Source organism: Centrocercus urophasianus, unplaced genomic scaffold, assembly GCF_019232065.1.
Source record: "Centrocercus urophasianus isolate 14NV4802_14NV808 unplaced genomic scaffold, USGS_Curo_1.0 seq_16, whole genome shotgun sequence".
In the NCBI taxonomy this organism is placed as follows: Eukaryota; Metazoa; Chordata; class Aves; order Galliformes; family Phasianidae; genus Centrocercus; species Centrocercus urophasianus.
This window is the reverse complement of record NW_024884711.1, coordinates 27267146-27280213: the sequence shown is the minus strand read 5'-3', so window position 1 is coordinate 27280213 and position 13068 is coordinate 27267146. Positions and strand designations below refer to the sequence as shown.

Genomic DNA, 13068 nt, shown 5'->3' with positions numbered 1-13068 from the left:
ACATTCTTTTGCCCTTTGGGAATTCAACAAAGAAAGAGACAAACAAAAAAGAAAATAGCTATTGCAGAAAAGAATAAATTGTATTGTACTCTACAATAGCACGTAGAAGCAATGACTTTAAATAAGGAAAGCTCATCCAAAAACTTAGCATGTTTGGAGCCTTTGACTGCATAGTTTAGTAGACTGTACATTTTCTCAGTCTGTCTTCAGACAGTGCCCTGGCATTGTCTTAGACAACAATATTTATTGAAGGTGTTGTTTTTCAAGTAGTGTATAACAGATGTCCCTTCCTTTTGGGGTCACTTGAGTTGTCCTTACATTTTTTTCAAGATAATATCTTCCTGTCAAAATTTCCACTAGGCTTTTTCAGCTCTGCATTTCCTGGGTGATTTTGCAGGTCATGTTATTTAGCCTGAGGGTCTCTGGCTGGAAACGGACCCTGTGTGAATTCATCCAGCTTGTGAGTTATGGTGCAGTGTTAATGTGTACTAATGTGTCAGTGCTAATGGCTGCAGCATTCCCCTCGAGATGGCTGACTTCCAATGGCAGGGTAAAGCTTCACGTTTGCTGGTCAAGTTATCCGGGATCCCATACACGTGTTGTAAATTACTATTTCATTGATTTAGAAGTTATATTGTTACTAGTTTCATTAATGATAATACAAGAAACCTCAAGCGAAAGGTTCAGAGGCACAAACACAGACTGAATTAATCAACATACCCAAAGAACAATCAAATATAAATTTATTTTTAAAAATGTGAAGATTTGGTTTGTTATCATTCTGAGCTCTGGAGGCTCCAGGCCTTTAAGCAATAGATAGAAATCCTCGGGTATTATTTAATTTATTATGGATCTTTTTTTCGTACAGAAAATCTTTAAGTGCTGGTGTATCCATGAAAATGTTCCTAAGCCTAGGATTGCACAGGCCCCTTCATAGAAGGGTATCTGCAAATTTCATGCACCAAAATGAGAGCATAATTGTCCAGATACAGCCAAGACAATGCCAGTTGTCCAAGCTTTGCTTTGATGGTTTGCATTATAACTGAATAGCGACTCCAGGTTAACATTAGCTCTTATCCCTGGTGAAACTTCGTCAGATGGGTAATTCAGCTTCTCATTTTAAGCCTTTGTTGGCATAACAGCTCTATCAGCTCTATCAAGTTCCAAATATTACTGTATTCAAGTGTATTTGAACCTTAAATAGAAATTGCAGGTATTTTACTATAGTATGAGAGGTAAGATTATTAATTGGCTTGTTTGAAATATTAACATTTACCTTAATTTAATAGCTCTCTACATGCATAGCTAGCATGTTAAAAAAATATATCACTGCAAATTGATTTAACAGTATAAGAACAATCTGCAGCACTCATGAACAGCAAATTTGTCAACAGGGGGGTAACATACATTGCATGACACAGGCAGCACTACACACGTGTCATATACAACACCAGAAGTGGGTGAGAAACTGTAGTGCTGTAAGAAACCTGTATACTAGCGAAGCTGAAGTATTGAGGGCTTTTAACACAATCAAAATTTGTCTATAAAGGTGTGTGAACTGGAGTCCATTAACTTGCACATCTTCCATAGTGCTGTCTACTTCTCTATAGGACTGGTAAAATTGCCATGGAATTATTGCAGTCTTCAGTTCCTGGGGAATTAAAGGGTGTCCAAAGTTAGAGAAAATACGAAGGAAAGAAACTAGGCAAAGTAAAAAGGTTACAGAATGCACAAGCACTTAATTTACTCAGAAAAAGTCTTTGTGGGGCTATGTAAATAGTAAACATGTTTAGACAAGATAAGGAAGGAGTTTGCTATTGTACAGGGAAAGGTGAGGGAGATGCTTTGAATCTAGAAGATGGAAAAGTAGAATTGTCATAAAATCATTTGAATTGGAAGGGACCTTGAGCAGGGACAGCTATATCTGGTACTCAGTAAAGCCTGGCCTTAAGTGTCTCCGGGGATGTGGCATCTGCCATCTCTCTGGGCAGCCTGTTCCAGTGCTTCACTGCTCTTATCATAGAAAACTTTATTTTTATATCCAATATAAATCTTCCCTCTTCTAGTTTGAAATAATTTCTCCTTGTCTTATTGCAACAGACCCTGCCAAAAAGTCTGGCCCCTTTTTTCTTATAGCCCCCCCATGGAGCTGTGAGGGCGAGGGTGGGAACAAGCATTGTCTTCTATTTGGTTTATATTGTGTTCCTTTCCATCAGTGGCTAGTAATAGATTTGGCAAAAAAAAAATGAACTACTTGGTGCTTACTGATAGAGGTTTATCAAATCAAAGACACAGTGGGATTAATAGGGAAGAATATCGTATTGACAGGGAGCACTGCCAAAATCCCACAACGTTTCTCCCAACTCAAACATGTTTTACTTTGTGGATATAATCTTCTTAAAGTGTTAATTCTGCCTTTCATGCTCTTATTAATTTAGGTAGCTATTGAGAGAGCTCTGTGAATGCCTGCTGAATTTCCAAAAATGTGATTTGCTCTGTGGAAGCTCTGTGCTAATATTACATCCCCAGTATTGGTGAAGTTTTGGCATCGAACATCTGCTGTGCTTTCTGAAGCACAACACCTCCAGATCATCTGTTTCAGCAGACCAGATTATCACTAGTAGAGTTTTTAATAAGAACGGTGTTACAGGGAAGCATCTGTAACATTGCCTCCTTTCTAACTAGAACATTGAAAAAAGGCGTTGCTTCTGCATCTGATGCATGGAAGAATGCCATACTACTGTCATGAAGCATTGGGGTCACTAATTGTTGGGCTGTATTTTTGTAAACGCTCAATGGGTTTGCCTGTGTTTTCTGCTTAGAGTTCTGGCACATGAATGCTACATCACAGAAGTTTGTTGTAAAGCCGAGGCACAAAAGAAGGAGAAGGCAGGTATGCACCAATGTGCTTGTTTATAAGTAATATGCTATCAAGTTTGTTCTGTGTCTGCTGAACTGTTTCATCCAGATGGAGTCCTGTTGCTGCTCCTGGACTGGCACGAGGTCTTTATGTATGATATAGCTATAACAGAAAGCGGTATCTAATGTTGACAAGGGATTGCTGGACTCTCTTGTACAGTGCCTACCTGAATAGTTAAGTGCTTATGTTGTCACCTTTCATTAAGGTGCCACCACAATGTCAATTTCAAGAGAATTTTGGGTACCCTATGATGTGTGTGTGTGGCCAAAGCACAGCAGACCCTCTCCATTACATTCATAAAAGCACAAGCTATTTCCTCACATAGGCTCCATTTAATCTGTTGCTGAATCTCAAGAATAGCATTTCTCTCAATATTATAAAATTTTGAAACACTGCTAAATTGCACATGGAAAAAATAATAGATAAAATATTTTATCCTATTTTGGATATGTATTTTTTGAGAAACTCCTAACTAATGAAACATTAACAAATCACTTTTATGTTGCAATGGTGACAAGTACCTATTTTATCTTCCTTTGTTTTAAAATAAATATTCTAAAGCGATATTTCGGTCTCCATTTTCTTAAAGGGGAGAAGAAATTAACTTGTATTTGTACCTTGGAAAGACAGAAACAATTCTTTGCTTTAGGAATGGAGCTGAAATAATGGTACAGGTCAAAATAGAGCTGGCTCAAGGGCCTGAACAGTGCTGGCGACATCAAACAGAGAGCAGTGAGAAGGGAAGATGACTTTCTCTCTGAGTAATGTAACCATCTCAGATTGAGAAAAGAAGTGAGAAAGAAACTGGAAAAAATCCAAAAATCATTCATGAGGATCTTATTTTACATTAGGTGGTTTGCTGTCTTTCTTTAAACTAGCCATTACTCTGCATTTTTGAATCATAATGATGTAATGATTTTTCTTCTGGAAAAATCCATGGAGAAGCACTGTCATAAATGTTTCTAAATGCAGTGTGTGAGATGGAGGTGGGTACTGCATTCACTGTATGAATCAAGCAGTGCAATAAAAAATAGCTTAGGAAAGATTACTTTTTCAGTGAAATAGAAAGTTTATATATGTGGGCCTCGCTGAGAATTGTCTTTCAAAAAACCTAAACTTGGAATTTATTGGATTAAAATGCTTGATTTCATTGTTTAAGCTCAAACAAGTGTTCCAGAGGAGGTGAAATACGAGGACTGTATATTTGAAAAAAAAAACCCAGTCCATTCCTTTTCACCCTCCACAAAATATCCCAACCAGTTACACAGTAAATATGTTTACTCATTTTTACTGCAAATCCAGACAAAATTGACAAACGTGTAAACCTACAATTGTCTTCATAGAGTACAGCTAAGGATTTTTTTACTGTGGCATAATTAATCACAAGAAGTATTGTCAAAATCTAAAAGCGGAATTAAGACAATTAACAAAAATATGTGAGAAGCTTGTTTGCTGAAACTGTTTCTAGTTATCAGTTATACTTTCTCTGTATTCTGCCATCACTAGGCTTTTTCATGGTTATATTCTCTCTGTAGGTTCGTCAGATTCCACGTAAAATTGAAGAAGAAACAAAATACATTGAGTTAATGATTGTAAATGATCATCTGATGGTAAGGCTGGCATACTTATCTTATGTTTACCAGTAGAATAAAATTGTTTTAATTTTCGTATAAGTGTTAAATAATAAAGAATAACATATGGCCAGAATAAGTGCAGTGTCCTTAAGAAAAAAGATTCACGTTGATAGAGATGTCTGAACAATAGCAAGATGATTTCACCAAGAATGCAAGCAGTCCTACATATCAGAGAAAGCATCATAAATTAAAACTTTGCATCAAAAGGTAGCTAATGAAAATGGGGCTTAAGTTGATGGCTTTCTTTCAGACTTTCTTGAGCACTTGTTTTCAGTGCAGCAGCTCGGCAATCACTAATGTAATCATTGACTTTGTGCAGTGGGAAGATTAATATTGACTAGATTTTTTTGATACATCCGAATAAATTTAGAGAAATGTGTTTTGTTAAGCTTGAGTACTTTCTTAGGGAAAAACATAAATGGGCTCTCTAATGTAGTGGAAAGAAGCATAAGAAGGCTTAGAGTATTGAAGAAAAACAGGGCTTAGAGAAGCACAGATTTATGTCAGTGTAGTTCATTATTAATTAATAAAGGGCGTAGCAAAAGAAATGATGAACTCTTCATCTCTCACACTCTTCAAATATGAACAGGGTACTTCTTGAAGATGTGTTTGTTTCAAACACAAATGGTAGGATTTGATCCTGAAGCAACTAGGTAAAGCTCAGACCAGTGATGCCCCTCAAACTGCTGATTTTATTTATTAGACGATTTTATGATTCCTTGTGGCTTTGAGATCAGTGTGTCTATGCATTTTGTCAGTCCTTTTTGCAAGGTACAACTTCTTTCTTTTACTCAAACTGGCAAAATCAGACAATAGGAGTCTAAAAGGAATTTATCATTCTTATTAGACAATTTTAGTGATACCAACATACTCTTGTCAGCTCAGTTTGGTGAGAGTAGCAAGAACTTCTTAGATTAAAACAAACAATAAGAGATGCTGAATTCTCTGAAGTGTTATGTTTATCCTGAAGACCTGAGGCTGCAACATTTCCACTGGGACCTCGTTTGTCTGGAGACAGTGCTTCCTAATTTTTGGTTAATTATTGGCAATGCAAGAATCAGCCAACTTAGAAGTTTGTTCTCTGAAGCAAATGTCTTTGAACATCTGTAATAAGCTACATAATTTCATTCCATGAAGAGGAGGTGTGCTTTCAGCTCATCCCTTACCCTATGGCACATAGGCGTGTTGTGCACATTCTTTATGTGTGCAGTAGATGTGGCACTGCAGGTGGACTCAGCCAGCAGCTCCCAGGTCCAGGGACACCTCCATTTATTTCATATATCCATTTCATCTTTTATACCATTTTTAGTTTTGCAGTCTTGTTCTTCTGTTATTCTAGTAAGTGAAACTTCCTCATTTTTCGGTGTTTTTTCTCTCCATTCCTGCTCATAAACCTTCCTTTCCCACCAGCCAACTGCCTGACACTTCTTATACACTAAAAGATCCCAACTTCCAGAAAACGTTCCCTCCAAAATCAAGCATCTTGGGACACAAGATGGTCAAACATTTCTGAAAATCTTTGCCTTTAAGTCCTGAATTCTTCTAAGATACTTGTGACCTTCATACTCATGGTGCTCATTTGTGTCTGTGTTTCTGCAGACAAGAGTACATGAAAAAGTATCTTCAGTAGTAAAAGAGGTTAACAATTGATTCCTGTTCCCATAGCATTTTTTTTTCCACTGAAGATCCTAGAATGCTTTCCTTATAACAGTTGTGAAATGTGCATTCAGCACAAGAGACCAAACCATACACAGAGGCTCTCCTGTTGGCATAGTTCTTTTTACTTAGTGGGCTTTTTGGGAAAAGGAGCTTGGTTTTCTAAATCCATACCTGTAATTTATCTGTGTTTGTTTTGCAGTGTAAAAAACACCGCTTATCAGTTGGCCACACAAACAGCTATGCTAAGTCAGTTGTGAACGTGGCAGATTTAGTAAGTATCACTTGACTGAATGTTCTTTTACGCATGAGATCATCATATGATTCTCCTTCTGATAAATCAGGAGCTGTTATTTTATGGTGTACCTAATAACAACAAATGCAAAGATTACCAGTTTTCATCTAGAACTGAAGTCAGCCATGTCAGCCCTTGTCTAAAATAAAGCATTAGAGATTTTTTTGTGGCATTTAAGTATCCTTTAACAGATAGATCTTGAGTTGGAAGTTTAAAGAGAATCTTAGATATGATAGTTTTTAACTCAAGCTTATAAGTTGTCTACCTGAAATCTAAAAAATTACCAGAATTAGGATACACTAAAATATCTCTTAAAAAAAAGAGAAAAATGAAAATCATTTGAGTAATGAGTTAGAATAGGGACATACTAATGGATTACGCGCATTATATTTTTGATACTAAGCAGGATAAGCTGCTGGCTCTTACATCTCATTCTGAAAAAGCATTACTAGAAAAAAGAAGAATGTAGTTACTACTCTTGAAATGTGGAGTATTAACCCCCAGTATTGAATGTATGGCTGCCGGTGAGAGGTTAAATACTCCTGTAGAGGTGAAAGCAGTGAAAACAAAAGGATTTTTTGACATAAGAGATATCTCTTGTGTCCCTGAAGTGAGCTGGACAATATAAGATGCCCGTTAACCCCAAATCTTTGAATTGTTTGAAAAGCTTCTGTAGCATTGTGTCAAAAACCTCACCTCTGTTCTATGATCCTCTGCCTGAGCAGGACCTTAGGGGGATTTTTTCTGTGGAATAAGAGAGGGGATAGAAGAATTAGGCCTAAAATCTAGATATTACTTTCTTTTCATGTTTGTTGTTGCTTTTAAGGGAGACAGAAGCACCTGGGGGAACCTAAAGTGTGTTAGAACAAGCTAAATATTTTGTCATATAAGAATGAAACCTGTTACAAAGAAGGGGTAAACCTCACCTTCTTTCTCCTTGACATAATCTATTTGTTCGTTCTGTTAATGTACTAGATATATAAAGAACAGCTTAACACCAGGATAGTATTGGTTGCCATGGAAACCTGGGCTACTGATAACAAGTTCACCATATCTGAAAACCCCTTGGTGACCCTGCGTGAGTTTATGAAATATAGGAGGGATTTTATCAGAGAGAAAAGTGATGCAGTTCACCTTTTTTCGTACGTAATCTCGTGTGATGTTTTCTTACTGTTTCTTTTCCTTTCCTTGGGGGTTGCTTATCACGAGTGCCTGACGCGTCTCCTTTCTGTTGTGTGTATAACCCACAATAATAAAGAAAATAACATTTCTGAGGGGAGGTGGGAAGAAGTTAAAACAGCACACCATGTGCTTGCCAGTGCAACCAGAGGTTTTGCTCCCCTTTTAGTTTTAACATATTAAGCTTGAGCTGCATGCACTGTAATTAATTCCTGGCTGTCCTGTGCAATTACCTGTTCTGTGAGTGCAGGAGGGTGATGCATGGTTCCACCTTGTACATTCACTTCTTTAGTAGTAGAGCACAGGCAGCACTGTTGAACTGTGTAAAAGCAGAATATTGGCTTTAAAACCCATGAGATTCCTGCTTAAGAAGCACTCTGGTCTGCCTTGCTCTGTTGAATGACTTGCATGCTGCAGGATTACTGAAAGGAGCATTGGATCCTCAGAACAGTCTGTCCTTCAGAAAGATATATGATATAAGAATAATAATCTGGAAGGAATTTTATTATCTCTAAACCTCTAAATTACTTTGATAATAGGATTGGTGTAACAAACTATATCTAAAAAATAACAGAGACGCTCTTGATAAGATTTTTATCCCCAGGAGACAGGCCAGGTAGATTGTTCTGCTTGGAGCCCTTATCCCTCTCTGCTGAGAGATAGGAAGCTATATGAACAAATTTAGCTTTAACTCCTCATTTTCACATGACTCCAGTAGGGAACCACTATCCAGCCTCTCGGAGTTTTTTGCGCATGCTTAATTACTGTCACTGCTTTCCTATGTGAAGTTAGATCCCTAAGTGTTACTTGTACATTTTAGTTTGTCAGTGTCTCGGTTCTTCAACTGTAAAATGGGAATCATTTTTTTTCCCCCCACATCTTTCTTATTCCTTTTCTGTGAAATTGTAAGGTCTTTAAGGGACACAGTAACAGTCTCCCTGTGACAGGGACACTGGATAACATTGTAATACAATTTCCAGTGCTACGTGTAACACCACTGTCACTGGTATTTCAATATATTGTATTTGTAGATTACTTAGGGAATACAGTTCTAAAATTGTGTCCTTGAGTAAAATATGGCTGAGTGGGAAGGGCGAGTGACTGCTTGACTGCTCTGGTAGCACACCAGTTAAAAATCAACTTCCACTTTCAGCACAGTTAGCCCATTGTGTTCTGTTCCATGTTGTTTTTCTGTTTTCCTTTGAGAAAACCAGTGTGCATTGGCTTGGCTGGATCAGTACTTCTAAAGTGGTGCAGAGTATCTTTTGTCTCCAGTAACTGGCAGTCATTCATACTGACTTGGTCAACATCAAAGGCATCATTAAATTTAGGCTTACAGTGCAGCTGCCACCTGGATGAGATCAGTTGCAGTTCTGGGGAGTTCTGACCCATCAGGGAGCCACAAGGCATCTCCCTTTCTTTTTTCCACATCTGCATTGCTTAACTGGACATGTGTCTTCTTCCCGGGCCCCCCACTGGAAGCACAGCGGCCTCTCTTGCACTCTGTAGCATGCACCAAAGCAGTGTCAAAGTGTGGACTTAGAAAACCACTTGCTAAAGTATGACTGACCATAGAATGGTTTGGGATGGAAGAGACCTCAAAGTCCATCCAGTTCCCACCCACTGCTATGGGCAGGGCTGCTCCCCCTCTAGCTCAGGCAGCCCAGGGTCCCATCCAACCTGACTTTGAGCACCTCCAGGGATGGAGCACTCACAGCTTCTGTGGGCAGCTGTGCCAGGCCTCACTTCTATGAACAAAAGTATGGTGAGATAGGAAATCTTGTCTTATGCTTTCTTATATTAGGTAATGTGAGAATGAGGAGGGAAGATGGTTAAATTTTTCTGGAAACTGTCTGTCATGTGAGTTTTGTGAGTGTTATCTGTGATTCTCATTTTATTTTTGCATAATTTTTCAACATAGTGATGGGACCTGACATTTGCTCGTTTCTCATTTGAAAATAAGATAAATACTAGGATGGGTAGGTGCAAAACTTGTGGGATGAGCAGGGTAAACTTTCTTTTATGTTCCTTTTTGTCAAAGGGGGAGTCGATTTCAGAGCAGTCGAAGTGGTGTAGCTCACACTGGTGGAATCTGCTCCTTGCTTAAAGGCGGAGGTGTGAATGAGGTAGGTGTGGGTACTGGGATGGATGAAAAGTGGTGGAAATTTGTCTGCAGGGAATTTATCAGTGCAGTTCCTCAAAATATCTTGCTGCTGCTTTGCTGATGCAGAGCCTTAGCACTGCTCTGTGGAAGGGAAGTCTTAATGAAGAACAGAACGTGAATAAAGTTGGACATGGGCTCAAATACACTTTCCAACAGTGTAATTTTTGTAATATTCTGTCATTCATACTTGTGACTACAGTAACAAAAAAAGAAGCAGACTTTCTTAACTTATTTGTAAGCCAGCGTTTAGTCTTCCGCGCATGTTCGTTTTCCTCTGAAGTAATTACTTTAACATTATGAATCTCATTTTGCCTTTTATTGCCTTTAAATGAAAAAAGCTTTGGCTGTGCCTGAGATTATAGAAACATAGTGATCATTTTCAACCTTAATGATTCTAAGATCACCAAGTCCAATTGTCAACCCATTACCATCAGGCCCACTAAACCATGTCCCTCAGTGCCACATCTGCACGTTTCTTGGACACCTCTAGGGACAGTAATTCCACCACTTTCCTGGGTAACCTGCTCCAATGCTTTACCCCTCTTTCTGGGAAGAAATTTTTCCTAACATCAAACTGAGCTTCCCCTGGAGAACCTAAGGCCATTACCTCTTGTCTTAACACTAGTTATCTAGGAGAAGAGGCCAACTACAACCTTGCCACCGCCTCATTTCAGGTAGTTTAGAGAGCAATAAGGTCACCCCTGAGCCTCCTCTTCTCCAGACTGAACAATCCCAGCTCCCTCAGCTGCTCCTCACAAGACTTGTGCTCCAGACTCATCTCCAGCTTTCTTGCCATTCTCTGTCTGGACACACTCCAGGGCCTCAATTTATTTGTTGTAGTGAGGAGCCCAAAACTAAACACAATGCTTGAAGTGCAGCCTCAGCAGTGCTGAGTGTGGAGAGAGATATGTGTACCTAACTGATTACTCTTCCTACCTTACTTACTTCTTTCAGTTTGGAAAGCCTGACTTAATGGCAGTTACCCTGGCACAGACATTAGCTCAAAATATTGGCATTTTCTCAGACAGAAGAAAACTAATAAGTGGTAAGTTTGTATGCTTTTTCACCTCCTCTCAAGAGAAGATTTTAACAAGAGAATCTTACCAGTGTCTCTCTGACATGTTCTTTTGTAATGTTTCTTACAATGTTGGAATACTGTTACTTCTAATAAAATGAGGAGACATTACCATTGGTTTACCTCTATTTAAATGTCACAATTTCCCCCTGCCCTAATTGTTGGTAGCACTGGTGCCATCATTTTGTTAAAAATAAATTAAAAAGGTGTCTATCACCATTCATTTCAGGGAGATTGATGTAACACCCACAAACTGAATGACTGCTATGCTGCAGTGCGGAGGTAGAGAGACAGACATTATTAGACTCAGGGATGATGATTAGCCCCCTCAGTCCTGTTACGAAGGATGGATTTGACAACGTATCTCTTTCCCTGTCTGCCTTAAATGAATTCCTCTTCTATATTACCCAAATCTCCTGTATTTATCACTCTGCTGCTGCCATTTATCTACTATTTGTAACCTTGCGTTTCAACTTCCTGATAGCCTGTTAACCTGCAGTGCTTTAATTCGTCAGTCCTCTATCCCCACAAGCAGCTCTTCCTCCCTACTTTCACTAAACAACATTAGTACTGTGCTTTTTTAAGTGGCATATGACAATTCATTGCGCTGAAAGCCTTACATTTAAAAACATAATTACTATATTGACTAACATAAATGTTTCCGTGGATTTTGTTTTCAGACATTGTAGAAACAGTACATAATGCAGAGGTACATCTGCAAGCAAAAGTTATTGCAGTGCACATAATTTTATTTTGAAAAATACTCCAACACGTAGGATGCTCTGTGCTACTTACATATTCAGTATTCATTTTCTAGCTGCATGTTATTAAACTGCTGTAAGGAAAAGGGGAAAATAGTAAAATTGCTGGGTCCTATTGATTCTCTTATTGACACTGAAAATTTGGGAATCAAATATAATGACATGGGAGAAGGTGGCAGATCTGCCTTGTGATATGCAAATGCTGGAGGCTGACTGCAGTTTCCTTTGGCTTCACTGAAGGGAAGGAAATAAACATGGAGCATGTTTTCAAGGTGCAGGATTACAAAGAATCATGCATAGATTTTGAAAGAAGGCTCAGTGTGCACTGACACACTTAAATTAAGGTGTGCAATAAAAGAACAAATGATTCTTTTCAGTTTATATTTAAAACTGCAGTAGAATTGATTCCAATGTGATTTTTGTGATAAGAAATGTACTTTGGACTCTCAAGATTCAAGATGTAAATTTTACTTTGTTGTCAGGTGAGTGTAAGTGTGAGGACACCTGGTCTGGATGCATAATGGGAGACACAGGGTAAGACATTCGCTGGAGGGAGGTCATGTCCTGCATACAGTGCCATAAAGAAAAAGCATGAAAATGTTTGTATTTTGCATTTCAGTGGAATTTTTTCTGTGAATTATTATTTTTCAGAAAGCAAACTATTACCTACAAAATATACTTAGAATAGACACTTATAAATATGTGAATAAGTAACTTAATGAGAGGATATAAGGATTTTTAGTAACAACTGGCTTCACTTGCAGTGCTCAGAAGCTCAACAGCCAAGCCAGGTTCTGCAGAGGAGCAGAACCATGTTTCGCTTCTTTTCTTTCATGAGTTTGCTGCTGAATTGTGGAAACAAAGACACATCAAAATTCCTAAAATCCTGTGCTCAAATTCCTTGCCCATATCTCATTTTTATTACTTCTACTGCAGTCTTTCATTTTTCATCCTACAATTTATATGGTAATGCTAGAAAAAATGCTCCCATGGGAGGTTTGATATTCTCATGCTCACATAAAATAGTCACTGAAGAGATTTTATGTGAGGACTACTGAATGTGTAAATTTCTGCTGTTAGCTGAAATTGATGATGCTTCCTAGTACGTGTATTCAGAACTTAATTCTCCATATTACAAACCTGTCTTCATACATATAAATTAAACAAGAGTCTATTATGAGATACAGATAGTACTCCAAATTTTTAAAGCAATTTTGATCTCACTTGCAAATTTCACAGTTGCTTTGTGGCAAGAACTATTTTGAACAATATAAAGCATATTTCATTCAAAGTACTGAAAATATTAATGTGTGCCTTTTTTTCACTTTGTGTACCTAAAAGCAAACTGTGTAAGATTTTTCTGATTTTCAATATGACAGAAAGC

General features: G+C 38.1%; 1 protein-coding gene across 3 annotated transcripts in view; it reads left to right on the top strand.

Moving 5' to 3' along the window:
• ADAM22 (ADAM metallopeptidase domain 22) overlaps nucleotides 1-13068 on the top strand; it is a 115247-nt gene that overhangs the window by 61621 nt on the left and 40558 nt on the right. For 2 of the 3 annotated variants that reach the window (XR_006168538.1, XM_042817167.1), the window contains exons 6-11: nucleotides 4456-4530; nucleotides 6413-6484; nucleotides 7481-7647; nucleotides 9726-9810; nucleotides 10803-10893; nucleotides 12167-12218. Coding sequence is in view for 2 of the 3 variants with exons in the window: in XM_042817167.1 (XP_042673101.1) it covers nucleotides 4456-4530; nucleotides 6413-6484; nucleotides 7481-7647; nucleotides 9726-9810; nucleotides 10803-10893; nucleotides 12167-12218 (542 nt within the window). In the remaining variant the exon portion in view is untranslated. Of the gene's footprint in view, nucleotides 1-2822; nucleotides 2894-4455; nucleotides 4531-6412; nucleotides 6485-7480; nucleotides 7648-9725; nucleotides 9811-10802; nucleotides 10894-12166; nucleotides 12219-13068 lie in introns of all 3 variants that reach the window. The other variant, XM_042817168.1, reaches the window with a different exon arrangement.